General features: G+C 33.1%; 7 protein-coding genes across 7 annotated transcripts; all 7 read right to left on the reverse strand.

The window, feature by feature from the left end:
* Positions 1-1,261: 1,261 nt before the first annotated feature.
* Positions 1,262-2,359, reverse strand: BX664DRAFT_327011 (ADP-ribosylation factor). The gene is made up of 4 exons (XM_051544337.1): positions 2,136-2,359; positions 1,951-2,043; positions 1,591-1,836; positions 1,262-1,520 (listed from the first exon to the last, which is right to left on the reverse strand). Exons 1-4 carry the CDS (start codon positions 2,281-2,283, stop codon positions 1,462-1,464), a joined length of 546 nt encoding a protein of 181 aa, XP_051403920.1. The 5' UTR covers positions 2,284-2,359; the 3' UTR covers positions 1,262-1,461.
* Positions 2,360-3,376: 1,017 nt separating this feature from the next.
* On the reverse strand, positions 3,377-6,045 carry BX664DRAFT_356906 (uncharacterized protein). Its single transcript, XM_051547920.1, has 2 exons — positions 5,888-6,045; positions 3,377-5,788 (listed from the first exon to the last, which is right to left on the reverse strand). The coding sequence occupies exons 1-2, from the start codon at positions 5,974-5,976 to the stop codon at positions 3,424-3,426; spliced, it is 2,454 nt and encodes an 817-aa protein (XP_051403921.1). The 5' UTR covers positions 5,977-6,045; the 3' UTR covers positions 3,377-3,423.
* A 36-nt stretch (positions 6,046-6,081) lies between these two features.
* BX664DRAFT_378337 (Sybindin-like family-domain-containing protein) lies at positions 6,082-7,000 on the reverse strand. The gene has a single exon (XM_051548822.1). The coding sequence runs from the start codon at positions 6,929-6,931 to the stop codon at positions 6,155-6,157; it is 777 nt and encodes a 258-aa protein (XP_051403922.1). The 5' UTR covers positions 6,932-7,000; the 3' UTR covers positions 6,082-6,154.
* A 128-nt stretch (positions 7,001-7,128) lies between these two features.
* Positions 7,129-9,123, reverse strand: BX664DRAFT_327015 (kinase-like domain-containing protein). The gene is made up of 7 exons (XM_051544338.1): positions 8,604-9,123; positions 8,381-8,531; positions 8,057-8,314; positions 7,934-7,985; positions 7,728-7,852; positions 7,460-7,662; positions 7,129-7,384 (listed from the first exon to the last, which is right to left on the reverse strand). Exons 1-7 carry the CDS (start codon positions 8,969-8,971, stop codon positions 7,243-7,245), a joined length of 1,299 nt encoding a protein of 432 aa, XP_051403923.1. The 5' UTR covers positions 8,972-9,123; the 3' UTR covers positions 7,129-7,242.
* BX664DRAFT_327018 (uncharacterized protein) lies at positions 9,097-11,157 on the reverse strand. The gene is made up of 8 exons (XM_051544339.1): positions 10,817-11,157; positions 10,649-10,745; positions 10,402-10,551; positions 10,184-10,312; positions 9,840-10,070; positions 9,704-9,760; positions 9,551-9,633; positions 9,097-9,487 (listed from the first exon to the last, which is right to left on the reverse strand). The coding sequence occupies exons 1-8, from the start codon at positions 11,113-11,115 to the stop codon at positions 9,220-9,222; spliced, it is 1,314 nt and encodes a 437-aa protein (XP_051403924.1). The 5' UTR covers positions 11,116-11,157; the 3' UTR covers positions 9,097-9,219.
* Positions 11,158-11,376: 219 nt separating this feature from the next.
* On the reverse strand, positions 11,377-12,033 carry BX664DRAFT_312509 (uncharacterized protein; the record flags this gene model as incomplete). The annotated part of the gene is made up of 1 exon (XM_051542603.1): positions 11,377-12,033. One exon carries the CDS (start codon positions 12,031-12,033, stop codon positions 11,377-11,379), a length of 657 nt encoding a protein of 218 aa, XP_051403925.1.
* A 729-nt stretch (positions 12,034-12,762) lies between these two features.
* Positions 12,763-14,576, reverse strand: BX664DRAFT_84831 (uncharacterized protein). Its single transcript, XM_051549765.1, has 7 exons — positions 14,377-14,576; positions 14,063-14,315; positions 13,835-13,963; positions 13,618-13,767; positions 13,421-13,552; positions 13,200-13,364; positions 12,763-13,107 (listed from the first exon to the last, which is right to left on the reverse strand). The coding sequence occupies exons 1-7, from the start codon at positions 14,385-14,387 to the stop codon at positions 12,934-12,936; spliced, it is 1,014 nt and encodes a 337-aa protein (XP_051403926.1). The 5' UTR covers positions 14,388-14,576; the 3' UTR covers positions 12,763-12,933.
* Positions 14,577-16,649: the final 2,073 nt, after the last annotated feature.

Below are 16,649 nucleotides of genomic sequence, written 5' to 3' on the forward strand. Positions count from 1 at the left end.
TAAAACAAGAGTACATGAGGATACGAATCTTTTTTTTTTTTTTTTTTTTTTTTTTTTTGTAATTTACTTTTGGTAAGTACGTAAAAGGACGGATCGATAAAGAGCATCTTCAATCCAATAAGCCAACATTTCATTTTTTTCTGCCAAATGATTATCAACGACTTCCCAGGCAGCATCATAAGCCTCCAATGCATCAGTGATCAGACCTTCCATTTCAAAACATATACCTTTGATAACGCGTGCTTGGACCAATAATACTAAACCATAACCCCAATTGACATCTTCGAACCGTAATGCCAACTTTTCCAAAGATTCCAACGCCTTTTTGTACCGTCCACTTTCAAAATAGATACGTGCTAATACTACTTTGGAAAGCTATAAAGATAAATAAATAAGTAAGCATGTATTATGAACAATAAAGATGAAACATACTTGAGCTTGCCAATCGTCAGGAGTTTGTAAATCGTCGGAATCCAGTCGAGTAGCCAGTACTTGTTCAAGTCGAGTTAAAAGTGGATGAGCTTGAGCAGGAGTAAGAGGAGGAAGAAAAGGAATTGATTGTTGAATGGAAGAATCAAAGAGTTCTTGAGGAGGAGTGAATACGATATAAGATGGTTTGCCGAAAACAGACTTTCTACTTGTCATTTTGTTACTTTGTGGTAAGGGAATAGTGACTTTGTGTTGTTTGATCTTTTTTTCATTGTCTTGACTATGTTGTTGAATTAAATGAGCAAGGTCAACTTCAATGATAGCAGTAGCAGGTAGAACTATTTGAAAAAAAGAAAAAAAAAAAAGAAAAAAAAAAGAGGTTATGTGTCTGTGCGTTGTTTTAAAAAAAAACAGTTACCTGATTCTTGAGGATGATACTTTTTATATCGTTTGACAAGTTCAGGTATAGCAGTCCAATGACCATGAGATCTTGCTTTATCTAATTCTTTAAAACTTTGTTCAGCTTTTGATTCCATTCAAGTAGTGATATTAAAAAAAAAAAAAAAGTAAAAAGAAAGAAAGAAAGAAGGAAAGAAAAAAAGTAATGGGGTAACAAAACTTCATTAGAAAAATTGAATTCACGATGGAGTGAGAGAGTTATTCGATTTCAAAGTAGATATCACGCTTGAATAATTGTCTATATGGTCTTATCCCACGTGTTGACAACACCAAGGTTTAAACTCCATCGTATATCAAAGCTTGAACTATTCTTCTTCCTCCATATGAAAATAAACCTACATACAAATCATATGATAACATAAACTTGATTCTTTTTTTTGTTTTGTTTTTTGTTATTTTTTTTTTTATTATCATTTGAGTTTTTGTTTTTTATATATAAGTTTGTGTGTATACAGAAAGAAAAAAAAAAAGAAGAAGAATTCCCTAACTAAAATAATAGGACGATGATGACTAAATAATAATAAGAATAGAGGTGATCTAACTAAAATATCTAACTAGATACTAATCACTAATTTAAGATCGTTTCTTCAAGTTGGCAGACAACCATTCAAGACCTTCATAAAGACCATCACCTAAATGATAAAATCATAATTAGTTTTTTCCAAATATCCTAATTTCACTAAAAAAAATGGTTTGACTTACCGCTAGTGGCACATGCTGATTGGATATACCATTGTCTGTTGCGAAGAGAGTGAAGACCTAACTTGTCAGTGATTTCGGCAGCGTTCATAGCATTAGGCAAATCTTGCTTGTTAGCAAATACCAACAATAAGGAATCACGAAGTTCATCTTCGTTAAGCATACGTTGAAGTTCATCACGAGCTTCAGAAACACGATCACGATCATTGGAATCAACCACAAAGATAATACCTTCAGTATTTTGGAAATCTAAAAACACACAAGTTAGTCCTTATTGTCATTATATCCTCTAACTTTTTTTTTTCTTTTTCTTATATTTCCGTCTATTTCCCCCTGAATGTTTTTTTTTTTTTTCATACTTACAATGTCTCCACAAGGGACGAATCTTGTCTTGACCTCCGACATCCCATACAGTGAAAGAGATATTCTTGTATTCCACAGTTTCGACATTGAAACCTAAAAAAAAACAAGGAAGAAAAAAAAAATGAGAAAAAGAAATAGATGAAGAAGATAAAGACTTTTTTTTTTTTTTTTTTTTTTTTTTTTACCAATAGTAGGAATAGTAGTGACGATTTCACCCAACTTGAGTTTGTAAAGGATGGTAGTTTTACCAGCAGCATCCAAACCCACCATCAAAATACGCATTTCCTTTTTACCAAAAAGGTCCGTAAATAATTTGGAAAAGCTTAAACCCATCGTTGAATAATAATAATCAAAAAAAGGGGAAGAAAGGGAATATAGATATAAAAATAGATGAAAGTGGAAAAAAAAAAAAGGAAAAGAAAAAAAAAAGAGGGAAATAAATAACACCACCTTCTGTGCCCTTTCCTTTCAACCAGCCCAGTTCTGATTATTTAGTTCCAGCACCGCAGCCAATCATTATCTGCCAATCTCCTCTTTCCAAGTATATTGTGACCGTGCCCATGATTTTTTAATGTCTTTCATGGTGATGGCTCAAATAGCCACGTATATATATATATATTTCATGATCATCATCCTCCTGCTTAAACATAACATGATAGAAAAATGAAAAAGAAAATGATATTTATTATTATTATTATTATTATTTTCAAACTGGTTTTATATAGTGTATATATAGTATATATAAATCTGTAGACCAAACAGATCAATCCCCGAAACTCTATTCAATACTTGAAAAGGATTGACAAAAATATTGCATGATTAATAGAATTATAACAACATCATCTATTATCAACCACTTTTATCGTCATTACAATCACTTTTTACTGTGATAACATCCTTTCCTTTTTTATTTTTGTTTGACATTCTCAAATGAGGAGATATGCGGACATGAAAATGAACAAATACGACCAAAACGCTGATTGATAGAATCATTTGTACCACAAACCCGATCACTTTTTTTTTTGTTATTATTATTGTGATTTGAATGGTACCTTAAAAAAACAATCCTTTTTTGTCATATTATTTAATGAAATACATACAATATTTATATCTTTTTTTTTATTTATGCTCTCAATAAAAATCGGTTATGGATGTACATATATTTATATATTTTCTACAGATTACTGCCAAGTAAACAATAATAATATCCCGATGTTCTGGTACAACCTAATTGACTGTGGGGAGCCAATGAAATCAATGTGGAATTCAAATAGTAAGGATTTATAAAAATACAAACAACATTTATTTCTTAAACAATACTGATATTAAAGTACAAAAGAGTGGGGGGTGTAAAAAAAAAAAAAAAAATTAAATACATAATAATAAATACACAATATAAGAAAACAAGGGGGAGGGGAGAAGAATAGGGAGAAACTAGTTTAATAAAAAAAAAAAAAAAAAGCTATTACTAAACTATATTCCAAAGGGTATCCAGAAAGCAGCAGAAGGAGGAGAAGTCATCATCGAGTATAATAATTGATGTTCCAAATGTTCATAATATCTCCACATGGCATGTTCAGCAAAATTGAATAGATAACCTTCACGTAAAATAGATAAACATTGTAAGAGATATTGTCGTGCTTGATGAATACTTGATAAAGTCAGACAACCAAAATATATTTTTTCATCATTGGATACTGTTGAAGTAAGAGGTGGTAAGGTCATGCCAATACAAGCGTTCCGCATATGGATATCCCACGCCGTTAACAAAATGTGAATATTAACAGCACAATGATTTGATAAACTTCGTTGATAATCCAATAACTTTACTATCATCGTTGCTGCATCTGTACATTTTTCTTGAGCGAGGCGTTCATGAGGTGTAGGTTCAATAACGATATCATCATTATCAGTCGTAATCGATGTTGATCCATCAGTTGTAGTCATTGATCCATCAATGGAAGGTGTGTCACCATCATCTTTGAGTAATCCCGCCTTTTGTGCCCGTCGTCGATCACATAAATCAGGTAAGAAAGGTTCGTACATAGAAATGATACCTTGATAATATTGTATTGTCATGTTCAAAGCCGCCACTTTGGTATCATCCATAATAGTATCTTCACCTGATCGTACCCCAGTATTCCAAATGACGTTCAATTTTTCACGAAAAGTACCATCATCAAACAACCGATTGTATTCTAATAACAAGTTGGGGTCCATGCGATAATCTGTTGGTAAGTGCTGATAAAATTGATTGAACCGATATTCCGTTTCCGCCAAATATTTCAAATCAATCGTGTCCTTGTTACCGAAGCGAACATGTCGTAAAAAGGAACCCTGCGTTGCCATCATTTCAGTTTGATAATAAGCATGTTGTATTGATCGTTGGATAATCGCTGGTTCATCAGGTAATGGATGTCGTATATAATCTGTTTTTCGCCCTTGCATTAGTCTCGCAATTGGATGATCCTTTCTGGTGATGGATACTGACGACGTCTTGGTTGACTTTGGAACTCCACGAAGATTGCTGTAATACTCCAAGGAGGTATATACTTCCCATAATGCCCAGTGCAATCGTTTGATCATCTCATCCAGCCCTCGCCGTAGCTTGTCGTCTCCTGTTGTACTTTGTAAGACTTCATTATAAAGGTGATTATTATCTTTGTTGCCGCCAAAAAGGATACATCTTGTTCGAAAGGCTAGGTCCAAATAAAATGAAGCTTCATCCACACAATATGTCAACTGTTTGTACAAGGCCAAAAACGTTAAGGTGATGAAGGATTCCAATGTAGGTTCATCGAAACAAACTAAATCACGAGCATGACAAAAATATCTGTTTGCCATTGTTGCATGTTCTTGATAAGGTATCAGAGGAAGCATATGGCGACATCGAACAGTCAATGCCACAGCACATACCGCACAAATCACAGGAGAATCAAAAAGGGAGGAAGGATGATTCACATAGCCATCGTTCAATATTGATGATGTTGAAGTATCCACAAAGAGATGATAAAAAGTAGATCGATGTAAAAAGATGTTGCGTACAAGGTAACAATCAAAAAACGTATCCAAGATATTGCGAGAGAGTTGATCCGTCAGAATCTCACTATCTATTGCTGTTGTAATCGTTGATGATTGTGATGATGAGAATGACGAAGTTGATGATGTAGAAAGAGGAGGAGAAAGAAATATTTCATCTTGATATTGTTGATGTTGGTGATCGTAACGGTTTGATGATAACTGTCGTTCATGATGATGATGATGATGATGATCGAGATGTTTATGAAGTAATGTTGGCAGTGGTGGTGTTGGTAATGATTCACAGAGTGTACTATCGGATTTAGATCGTTGAACCATGACACACGTTGTAATAGCAATAAAGTGACCACGACGTAAGAGCCAAAGAGGAAGTTGTCGACGTAAGGTCATTTCTTTAGGAGAAAACGGAGAAGGTGATCGTATTAAAGTTGGAGTAGCAAGCGAGTGACATGTCCGCTGCCATACTTGAATTTGTTCTAATAAATCAGCATAAGACCGGATATTGGTATTGATAGTGACACCTTGTTTGCCTAAAATGATTTGCCAATTGAATGATGGTTGTTGATCATTGTTGTTTGTGATGGTAGATGGGTAAGCTTCGTTTCGAAGCGTCCGTTGTTGAATGACACCTTGATTGGCATGGCGTAATTGATTCAAAAGTTTTTCCATTGATACCATTGTAGATTCCAATGTATCCACTTGTACAGCTAATTCTTGTTCTTGTAGTAAATTCACATAAGCATGATCGGGAGGTAATGTAGGACGTAAATAGACACATTTGATATCCAAGCGTTGACATCTTGAAAAAAAAAAAAAAAAAAAAAAAAAAGAAGATAAATGAGGTGAGTGGTACTTTTTTTTTTTTTTTTTTTTTTTTTTTTACTTATTTGTTCTTTACCTGACACAAGGATAAGTACCGGAGCACTTTTTCTTTCTTTCTCGACAACCTTCACATGGAAGAGTCTTTTTGGGATTACCACTTGGCATGAGCACACAAAACAAGCATAAATAATAAGAATAAAATAAAATAAAATAAAATAAGAAAAAAGAGAAAGGTTTTTTCTTTTTTTAAAAAAAAAAAAAAAAAAATAGGGGAAATCTTTATTAAGAAAGTAATGGATTCACACCCAGCCAATCAAGACCATGTATGTTGATACAAGAAAAATCATTCAAATACAGTCAAACTACGTACAAATCTATCTACAGCTATACGGAATAATTCATTGGAAATGTTACCAGGAGGAGGAGGTTGACTTTGTTGTTGTTGTTGATCATCCGAGCTATGTTGAGGTTGTTGTTGTTGTAATAAAAGTCCTTGACTAATTTCCCATCGTGTATCATCAAATCGCATCAATCCATTTTTCACCACAAAATCAACATATAGTTGAACATAAATTTGTTTCAAGACAGGTCGCATACCTTCTGTCGCCGGATCTGTATTAAGTACAAACTTGAGTCCAGTGGGTGTTTCATAATAATGGAGTCGATAAGTCGAAGTACAATAAGAGATAAAACCATCTTGATTATCACCATTAGAACTTGGGGTCAATTTTCGTACAAAGTTGCGCAATGATAAGATGACACCATAAACTAGTTTAGCTTCTTCTTCAATAGACATGACACTTCCTGCTGCAAGTCCACTTTGTTGTGTCATAGTACCAAGGTAAGTGGCGGATGATGACCGGTCCTCATTTTGTGTCATGGAATTTGATGCATGGCTACTGCTATTGTTGTTGTTTGTATCCGATATAGACGTGTTCGACTGTGAAAGACGTGATGATGTGGTGAGTCCTAGACGACTGGATCCTGTTTGACTAGTACTGTTGACACTATTACCATTGACACTACTACTGCCGAGATTGGATTTGTTTTGATGAGACCATTTTTGAAAATAGATACATTGACAATGTCGATCAAATATATATAAATTGTGAATGGTCATGTATATATGTTAAAAGGGTATAAATACAAGAAAGAAAAAAAAGGAAAAACAAAAAGCCCTCCCACCACCAAAAAAAAAAAAAAAATACCAAAGCGGGATTTGAACATAAAGCTACAAACTAATGGAACTACCAAAAGGCATCCTTACTTAACTGGCCGGTACAGATCTTCTTGTAACAGACAAATTTTATTTCAAAATTAAAATAAAAAAAAAGATAGTATCATAGAGAGTTGTAATAGGTAATACGATACATTTTACAAGAAGAGAAGATACAAAATTTTATTATACATGTGAAGTACAAAAGATCATATCTATTTTTCATTCTGATTTTTACGCTCCAATACTTGTTTTACCCAAGAGGCCATATCCACCTGTACATCTTGATGATAAAGAATAAAAGGATGTTCCAGTAATTCAGCATAAGATGGCCGTTTGAAAGGATCTTTTTGTAAACTATTCACAAAAAAAAAAAAGATGACGTTTGTTCCTTATCCTTTTTTATCTCAAATTCTTTTTTTTTTTTATTACCATTGTGATAAAAAGTCTTGTGCTTCTTTTGAAAAAGAGGAAGGGAATGCTGGAAGAGGTCCATCAGTGATTGCCTTGAGTTGATCAAACATATTATCAAATTTGTATGGGTATCGACCCAAAGCCATTTCCAAAAGTGATACACCGAGAGACCATACATCAGAGGCTACTGTATATTTACTTGATGCTTTAATGCGTTCAGGCTACAAAAAAGAAAAAGTTTTTATTAGTATGATTACACCCAAGAAATAAGAATGTTGCTACTTACTGCCATGTAACTTTGACAACCAATATTGGTCTTTGCTAATGACTTGTCTAATTGACCAGATACACCAAAATCACATAATTTGACATCACCTTTTAGATTCATCAAGACATTGGTTGGTTTAACATCTATATATAATATAAAAAAACATCGTCCAAGTGTTTTTTTTTTCTTAGTTTTTCTGTTGTTATTGTTATTTGGAGACTTACCTCGATGAATAATGGATAATTCATCTTTTAAAAACTTTAATCCTTTGACCATCTATATTAAAAAAAAAAAGGAATATCAGTTTACCAAAGTTTCTTTTTTTTTTTTTTTTGATTTCATCTTACACAGATAGCAATTTTAGCCAAAATATTTTCTGGTATCCCATCACCATAGAGTCGATCCAAAGAGCCAGCATCCATATATTCCATACAATAGTAGACACAAGTTTCAATAAAGAAAGCGCCATAGAATTCCACAATATAATCACTGGTACTTTTATGTAAGATATCTAATTCCATCAAGATTTGTTGTAATTTTGTTTCATCTAATTCCAAACGTATTTCTTTCATGGCCATCACCACTTTGGTTCTTTTATGATATACCTAAAAAAAAAAGTATTAATATATAGTTGTTTTATGATATTTATTCCTTCTCGTTTTTTTCTTTACCCTTTGTACAGTGCCATATTGTCCATGACCTAATTCCTTTTCCAAGACCAAATCATCCATTCGAATATTAAAACTATTTCCATTACTGAAATCCACACCTTCTGCATGAATAATAGCTTTCCCTGCGAAATTCAATTTACCAGATGGATCGCTATTAATAATAATAATGGTAAATGTGAGACTATCCTGTGTGTTTTTTTTTATGTCAATTTATTCTTCTTACACATATTTTGACAAATTTGAAAAAGGAGTTTGTTTGATAGAAACACCCATTTGAGCAAGATTGAGCTTCGGTCGTCGACGAGTTGATGTGATAGGTTGTGAATTAGAACGACAAAGTCCACCTGGAGATCTTGGAAGAGGAGGTAGACCATTGATGTTGGTGATGCGAGAAGAAGAAGAAGAAGAAGAAGAAGAGATTGAAGCAGATGGACCTCGACGAGGTGGTGGGAATGGAAGATTGGGTCTAGTCTTACTACGTTCTAATCTGGGAGTAGCTGATCTAGGTTCAGGTGATGAAGGTGTTGATTTAGTAGCTGAAAACCTTTCGTCAATAGTTAAAGAATCCATGTGTTGATTGATTCTATCCATAATGAATTTTCTTTATTATTTTCTATATACACTTGGTGAACATAAAATGAGGATATAAAAAAGAAGAAAATAATAATAATAATAATAAATGAATGGAATATTCAAAAGAGAAAAAAAAAATAAATAATTATGAAAATAACAAAAAAAAAAAATAGCATAGGAGTAAAATGAACTTCCGCTTCCCCCACAAAGGACAATACGGTGATACGAGTACGACATGATAAGGAAATACAGTTTGTTTATTCGCATTATTCTTCCCAATTGGATTGTACATAACTATCATCTTGACTACGATCTATACTAATCGCCGTTTTACCAACCCAACTATATATTGCTTGTGATCCTTGACTAGAGTCCAATCCTAATCCTATAGCAATTGTCGTGGCTTGGTCTTTCAATGATTCTAGTCGCATTCTTCCATGATTCTCCAGTAACACCAGGATCGATGCCATCAATGCTTCTTGATTATTATCCTTGACACCTTTCGCCTTGATCAATATCTTTTGCTTCAAATCACTAAGAAAATAAAAATAATAATAAGATCCAATTTTTTTTTTTACTTCTCAATCAATCACTTACTTCATCTTTTCAAGTTGATCTTCCAAAAACTGTGCCTTGTCATACCGAATCTTCATATCTTGTAATGCTTGAATAATCAATTCCTACATAAAAGAAAACAAATGAATAATGATAATAGATCTAACTTTTTTTCTTCTTTTTTTTTTTTCTTACTAAGATCGATATGATTTCCTTGTTTGAAGTGTTGCCTTTCATAGTGTCTGATGATACCTATTGATAATAAAGAAGATAGAAAAAATTTTAAATCGAGATATATCACTCTCTTTTTTTTTTTTTTAATCTTACTTACGTTTGTTTTATATGCTTTATTAATTTTCGATTGCAGTTGATCAAACAGAGTTTGTGCTGGAGCGGTAATAGTTGAAGCTGATGATGATGAAATTTTACCAGAGCAAGATAACTGGTCCATTGTGGCTGTCGAAGGAGTGTTTCCGGTCAAAGGTAGAGACGGTGATGATGATGATGATGAAGCTAATATCGATTTTTTGGTAAGGATAGTACGTTTCAATCTTTCAATATTCTACATTCATTGGCAACACAAAAAGATAGGAATGAGATCGACAGTACATACTGCGTATATGTGTATAAAATGCTATGATTCCATTTTTTTTTCTTTTTTTTTTTTTTATTTACCTCCAATAGCTGATGATTATTGTCGGTTTTACTATTGTGATGATCATTTGTATTTGTATGTAATTGTTGTTTCTCTAATTGGCTTAATTGATGTCGTTTTTCTTTGATCAGCGATTTGAGTTGTTCCAACTGTAATAAAACAAAAAAAAAATTCATTTTAGTACATTCTTTTTTATATTTCTTAATCACCTTCTTGTTAACAATAATCATTCACATACCTTGAGTCTTTTTCCTTGTAGTAGTTCTTCGTTAGTGTTCATTTTGGATTCTTCCTGGTATAGTTCCTGTTCAGTTTCAGCTAATGTCTTCTTGTTGTCATGGAGAGAATGGGACTGTTGTTGTCTATAGGTCTGTAAAGCTTTTTCGTTCTATCATATACAGGATAAGAAAGAAAGAGAAAAAAAAAGATATATTTGCGATTAGAATCGACATTTAGCGCGTATTTTTTTTTGATTCCAAAGTTACGTCTTTGTATGTAGACTCCAAATAGCTGATATTGACTTGGTATTCCTCATGTTGTTGTTTCATTTCAGTGATTTTCTCTTCTATGGATGCTACATTACTGTTGGTAAAGGTTGGTGAGATTAACCGTTAAAATTTATCATTGGCGTTGCTTTTGTTTTTATATTTTACCTGATCCTGTTGAGGGCACTGGCAAGAGATAACAGGCGTTCAGCATCAGGTCGAGAGGTAGCATTTCTAATGGCTTGCATTTCCTTCATTAGATCAGCATGAAATCTTGCTTGAGCTTCTCCTGAACTAACAGCAAATAATTTAGCCTCGTTTGGATCTGCATTACGTAGAAGACGTTGGGTTGTCGGTAACTGAGAAAGGTGATTGGTGACATCCTGATTCCGTTTGTTGAATTGTTTTCGCGACATGGTTTGCGTGTTCTGTAAAAGATCTTCAATGACTTGCTCCAGTGGTGACATGATGCTGATAATGGACAAAGATATGGCAAGTGAACAAGTGAGTGCGTTTTGAAAAAAAGAAGAGAAAGAAAAGAAAAAAAAAAAGAGAAAAGACTTTTTTTGGCGGTTAATTCGATATTTCATGACCCGCCCAACCACTGATTTTAGGTAATCACCAAAAAAGGAGACTTTATTGTAAAATTTAACAAAAAAAAAAAAAAAAAAAAAAAAGAAGAGGAAATACTGGAAGGTGATTTGATATGTGAAAAAAAAAATAAGTAACTAGACTAAAGAGGTTTTTCCTAATAACCCGTCCACAGCTTGAAGAACACCATTGGTGCTCACATCAGGAGCCACATCACCTTCATAATAATCAGGAGTTGAATGTTCACGTACCAAGGCATCATCATCCGCTTTCGCCAGTCTATTCATCACAGCACCAGCATCTTGCTTGTCACTAGGATTTCCCTTCAACAAATGTCGCGTATTTGTCTCGACACCGACCAATGGAGAACCAGCAGAGGCATCACTCAAAACATGATGCACGGGATCCTTGGCCACTTGGACACCAGCAATATCAGTAGATTCATCTCCTGAAGGAGTTGTTTGCTTTTCATCTGATTTATTCCAAGAAGAAGCATCATCACTTGTATCTTGACCATCCTCCTGTTGTCCTTGTTGATTATCATCAGTTACAGAAGTAGCATCATCAGATGTATCATTATTGTCTTTGTTCTCGTTTTTCTTCTTGTCATGACGTTTAACTAGATCCACCATCACATTTTCCAATCCTGTACCTGCTTGAACACCAGCTTGTTGATTTTGATCTCCAAGTATATGAGTGACACCATCTGTGCCCACCAAAGGAGCTGCCATCGTCATACTACTCATTAATAAGATAACGGCGGAAGAAACACTAAGAATCAAAGAATGACGCATGATGATTAGAAACAGAATAAAATAAAATGTATATAGTATATGATAGAAAGAAACAAAAAAAAAAACAAACTAAAAAGTAAGCCTTTTTTATAGATATTCGATTAGATCGATTCAATTTCCGCGAGATCGGTTGCAGATCCTAAGAACTGTCAAAAACTAACGGAAAGAATGTATTCACTTTTTCAATACATAAATAATAATAGTGATGAAAAGGAGTATGTTTTGAAAGGAATATCTCCTTAGAAGATGATGTTAAAAGAGAGAGGTATTGACTATAAAATTTGTATTTGAAAACAATAATATTTTGTATAACTAAAGTCTAACAATGCATAAATTTAAAAAATTGAGATTTTCTTACTCTCCTTTTTTTTTCTATTATCTTATAGTCAGATGAAGACTAAAAAAGGAAACAGTAACAAAAAAAAAAAAAAACGATAAAAACAAACAACCAAGAAAAAAAAAGTAAAAAATAAATATATGAATTTTGATTACTTTATTAAAATGTAAAAAGACAAATGATAAAAAAAAAAAAATGAATGTAGATTAATCGTGTTGACTATCAAGAAAAATAATAATATATACTGTACAGAATGATAGAGAGAGAGAGAGACAAAAAAAAATAAATAAACGAGAGGTGAGTGAGAGAGAGAAAGAAAAAACTGTAGAATTTGTGGGGAATTGTATGAATGAATAAAGTATCATAAAAAAAAAAAAAAAAAAAGAGAAAGAGCGGGGAGGGTGAAAATTTCGTTTTAAGAATATATGCTAAAAAAGGGAAAAGAAAGATTTTGGATTGAAGCGATTGGGAGGAAAGTAGCTTTTTTTTTTTAAAAAAAAAAAAAAGGGGGGGGGAAAGGGTCTATATGGATAAGAATGATAATAAGGGATAAACGATGTAAATCATAGATAGAATTGCCGAACATCAGAAGCACCAAAGGATTCGCCACAAGTAGGACATCGACGTTGACGAGTTTCTAATCTGGCATCAATACATTTCTTACAAAAAGTGTGCATACAACGTGTCAGGAGATGACTTCGGAATCTTGTTCGACAAGTACCACATTTGAGGAGAGACTATTTAAAAATTATATTGATTTCATAAAAAACCAAAAAAAGAATAAATCAGTATAATAAACCTTTTTTTTTTATCTCCTTTTTTTAATTACCCTTAATTCATCACACTCTTCTGCCAATTGTTGTTCCTGAGGATTATCACCATGTGAGATCATATCCCATTTTCGTTTCATCTTGTCATGATCTTCTTCCACTCGACTTTGTAAATGCTTTTCTTCTTCTAATGCACGTGTTTTCTCCTTGAGCACTTTCTGCAGCTATAAAATAAAATAGAATTAATTTATTTTCTGTTTTTGTAAAAATTCATATTTACCTCCATCATATGTTCATCAAGTTGTTCCAGTGTATTTTTCGATTCTTCTAATTGTTGAGTTAAACTTTCTACCATAGACTTGTCATCTTCAACAGATTGAGTCATTCGCCAACTATCATATTCTTTCCCCGACTTAAGTTGAAAAGAAAAAAAAAGTTATTCTTTTGATCAAGAATCTATAAATCAATTCTACTTACCAATTGTAATTCCAGAGACTTTTCATGTTCCTTGAGTTGTGTTATGAGTTCTTTTTGTTTATCACAAGTAAGACGTAGAGACGTAACATTAGCTTGTTGCTTCTCTTTGGCTGCCATCAGGGATGGAAAAGTTTGTGCATATTTGGATTTCTGCAAATAAAAAACAGAAAAGGAATGAATGAATGTCATAAAAAAATAATAATCCTTATTTCCTTACCTCGGCTAAAAGCTTGAGTTTATGGTCTTGTTTATAATCATCATCAAACACTTTTTTTGATCGTTGTTCTTCCAGTCGTCCATAAATGGATGCCATTCTATCGATTTCTTCTAATAGTCGAGTTTCCGTCTAATAGTATTCAAATAAATAATAATAAATAAAAAAAAATCAGTTAGTTAGTCATTCATTCCCTTTTTTCAAACCCGCATTAATGAATATAATTATTACCTTTTCGAATAAATCGATCATCAAAGATAATTTTTGTGATTCCATAGAATACTCTGACAACTCCTTCATTAAAGCTTGAATACGATCATGTAACTCAGCATTATTGTTGCCACCACCATCGGTTTTCCATAATTCCAGTTGATTCCTTAAACGGGTAATCTGATCTTTCATAGATGTGATATGCTGTTGTGAATCGTTTGTGTTCCATCCTTGTTCCATTTCTTGTAATCGTTCCAGAGAATATTTGGTTTGTCTATGTAAAGTTTATATAGTCAATATATTTATCATTATCCTATTATGTTTCATCAACTTACTTTAAAGACATCCTAATTTCTTCAAACTGTTTCAAGTCTTTTGTCAATGGACCAGCCACTGTCGCTTCAGATTTAAGGTCATGTAATCGAGATTCCAATGAGATGATATATTCCTATTTCAGAAAAAAAAAAGTCAAATATCTCCTTTTTATTTTTTAATATTATCCTTTTTTTTTCTTTTTTCTTTTTTTTTTTTTTACCTTTTGCTCCGTAGCCAAATCAAGTATCTGTTGATTTGTCTCTTTGAGTTTGAGTTCCTTGGAAACTTGTTCATCATAATGAGATTGGAATTGATCTTTTTGTCCACGAATCCGTATCAGGTCATTTTCCAGGCGTTTCATTTCTGATTCCATTGTTGCATTTTGTGTGGTTCGTTCTGATTTCAATTCATCCACCCATCGTTTCCGAGTACGTGCCAAATCATCTAATGTTCGATCCAAATTAGTCCGCATTTGATCCAAATGATGTGCTCGATGTCGATAATATTCGTAAGATGTTTGAAGATTCTTGTAATAATCAGTATTGACTAATCGTTCGTCAGGAATGTTGGAAAATTGAATACGTAGTCGATCGATATCATCTGCTAGTGTTTGACGTTCCAATTTCAAATCCGATAGTTCTTTATTTCGTGTATCCACAATCAATTGATGTTCTGACAATTGTGATTTCATTGTCTGATCTGCAATAGATCCGGGCTACATATAATAATAATAATAATAATAATAATAATATTAATAATATTAATAATAATAATAATTCAGAATCAGTACTTCTCTTTCAGGTTTCCATACGATTACTAATTATTTTTTTTATTTTTATGTATTTATTTTGACTTACTTCAATATCAGAGTCTGAATATCCTTTAGCAGCCACAGTAGAGGAAGAAGAAACAGGAGCAGGCATGACAGCAGTCGTACTAGCTGAAGATGATGATACGGAAGTAGGCGTAGTTGGGGCATTATCAAGAGCATCCACAGTCAGATCGCCAAGTCCACCATTTGCTAGAGAAGCCACTACTTTACTTTTTGATCTTTCATGACGTTTTTCAGTTTGCATCAATGTCATAGTACATTCATCCAACTCTTCTTTAATTCTTTCCAATTCGTCTGCAGTTGCCTGAGTTTCCTTGATAATATCATTCGTTTGTTGGTTAACTCTCTGTTGTTCTTGATTTGTGTAATGTAGACAAGTCTGTGCCTGTTGGTATGATCGTTGTAAATCTTCCATTTCTCTTTGTAACCAATTGGATAGTAACATGTGCTTCCGAGATGTATCTTAAAAAAAAAAAAAAGATCAACAAAATAAAATCATTAGTTTTAATATCGCCATTTAATTATGTCAACCTTTTTTTTTTTTTTTTACCTGATTCCTGATGCCAAATTTTTTCCAATGTCATTGTTCCTTCAGTCCATGATTTAATATAATCCAATATCATAGTTTGTAATTCCTTGGCCATCAAATGAGTCTTTTCCAACCATTCACGTTCTGCCTTGCCTGTCTCCTTTGGGGGGTCTTTTAATGATGATGACAGTGACAAAATAAAACAAGTCATTAAAACAGTATGATCATAACGAAACTTCTTTTTTCCTTTCCTTCTTACCTGTTTGAGTAGTGATATCGACAACAAATTTTGATTTGGCTACAAGGATTAAATCTTGTTGAATCTAAAGCGAGACAAAAAAAAAAAAGTCAATGACATTTAAATGTGAATGAGAAGGACGTTAGTCATTACCATATTCAATTGCACACGAATCAATCCTCTTGTTGCTTCATTATTAATATATTCATTTTCAAAGGTTGTTTTTCTTTCGTCCAAGTCATTATAATCGCGCTATAACAAGATCAGGAATAAAAAAAAAAAGATTTAGCAAAAAGTACGATTATGATTAAGTAGATCTTGGAATAATACCTTTGCTTCATTCATTCGTTTCAACCAAGCATTTTTCGACAAGGATTTGGCTGATATCTGTAATACACAAAAAAAAAAGCATGATTAGGAAGAATTTCAAAGATATAAATACGTCTATAGAGTACTTTTTTTTTTTTTTTTTTTACCGTTTCCACATCTTCCAAGTACGGTCTAGTAGTTGTCACCATAGTAGCAGTGGTAGTAATTGGAGTGGTAGTAACAGTAGCAGCAGTAGCAGTAGAAGTAGTTGTGGGTGAAGTTGATATAGGAGAAGGTACAAGATCAGAAGCACTGGCAGGTCCACTCGTCACCACAGTAACACCAGTGGATGAAGAAGGAGTAGTTGTAGTAGCAATATTGACAT

The sequence above is a fragment of the Halteromyces radiatus genome (assembly GCF_025201355.1).
Source record: "Halteromyces radiatus strain CBS 162.75 chromosome Unknown BX664scaffold_2, whole genome shotgun sequence".
Taxonomy (NCBI): domain Eukaryota; kingdom Fungi; phylum Mucoromycota; class Mucoromycetes; order Mucorales; family Cunninghamellaceae; genus Halteromyces; species Halteromyces radiatus.

Bases quoted from the DNA above. Each gene is read 5' to 3' on its own strand.
- BX664DRAFT_84831 (XM_051549765.1), bottom strand. The intron at 13,365-13,420 runs GTAAATATGAAT...TTTATTTTATAG, and splicing joins TTGATGAACATATGATGGAG to CTGCAGAAAGTGCTCAAGGA. The intron at 13,108-13,199 runs GTAATTAAAAAA...ATTTTTAAATAG, and splicing joins AAGAGTGTGATGAATTAAGG to TCTCTCCTCAAATGTGGTAC.
- BX664DRAFT_356906 (XM_051547920.1), bottom strand. From the start codon at position 5,976: ATGCCAAGTGGTAATCCCAAAAAGACTCTTCCATGTGAAGGTTGTCGA. The intron at 5,789-5,887 runs GTAAAGAACAAA...TTTTTTTTCAAG, and splicing joins GGTACTTATCCTTGTGTCAG to ATGTCAACGCTTGGATATCA.
- BX664DRAFT_378337 (XM_051548822.1), bottom strand. From the start codon at position 6,931: ATGACCATTCACAATTTATATATATTTGATCGACATTGTCAATGTATC.
- BX664DRAFT_327018 (XM_051544339.1), bottom strand. From the start codon at position 11,115: ATGTCACCACTGGAGCAAGTCATTGAAGATCTTTTACAGAACACGCAA. The intron at 10,746-10,816 runs GTAAAATATAAA...CTTTACCAACAG, and splicing joins AGTGCCCTCAACAGGATCAG to TAATGTAGCATCCATAGAAG. The intron at 10,071-10,183 runs GTAAATAAAAAA...CAATGAATGTAG, and splicing joins ATAATCATCAGCTATTGGAG to AATATTGAAAGATTGAAACG.
- BX664DRAFT_327015 (XM_051544338.1), bottom strand. From the start codon at position 8,971: ATGGATAGAATCAATCAACACATGGATTCTTTAACTATTGACGAAAGG. The intron at 8,532-8,603 runs GTAAGAAGAATA...TATTATTAATAG, and splicing joins TCAAATTTGTCAAAATATGT to CGATCCATCTGGTAAATTGA. The intron at 7,385-7,459 runs GTAATAAAAAAA...TTTTGTGAATAG, and splicing joins CAAGACTTTTTATCACAATG to TTTACAAAAAGATCCTTTCA.
- BX664DRAFT_327011 (XM_051544337.1), bottom strand. From the start codon at position 2,283: ATGGGTTTAAGCTTTTCCAAATTATTTACGGACCTTTTTGGTAAAAAG. The intron at 2,044-2,135 runs GTAAAAAAAAAA...GTTTTTTTTTAG, and splicing joins CACTACTATTCCTACTATTG to GTTTCAATGTCGAAACTGTG. The intron at 1,521-1,590 runs GTAAGTCAAACC...TTTATCATTTAG, and splicing joins ATCAGCATGTGCCACTAGCG to GTGATGGTCTTTATGAAGGT.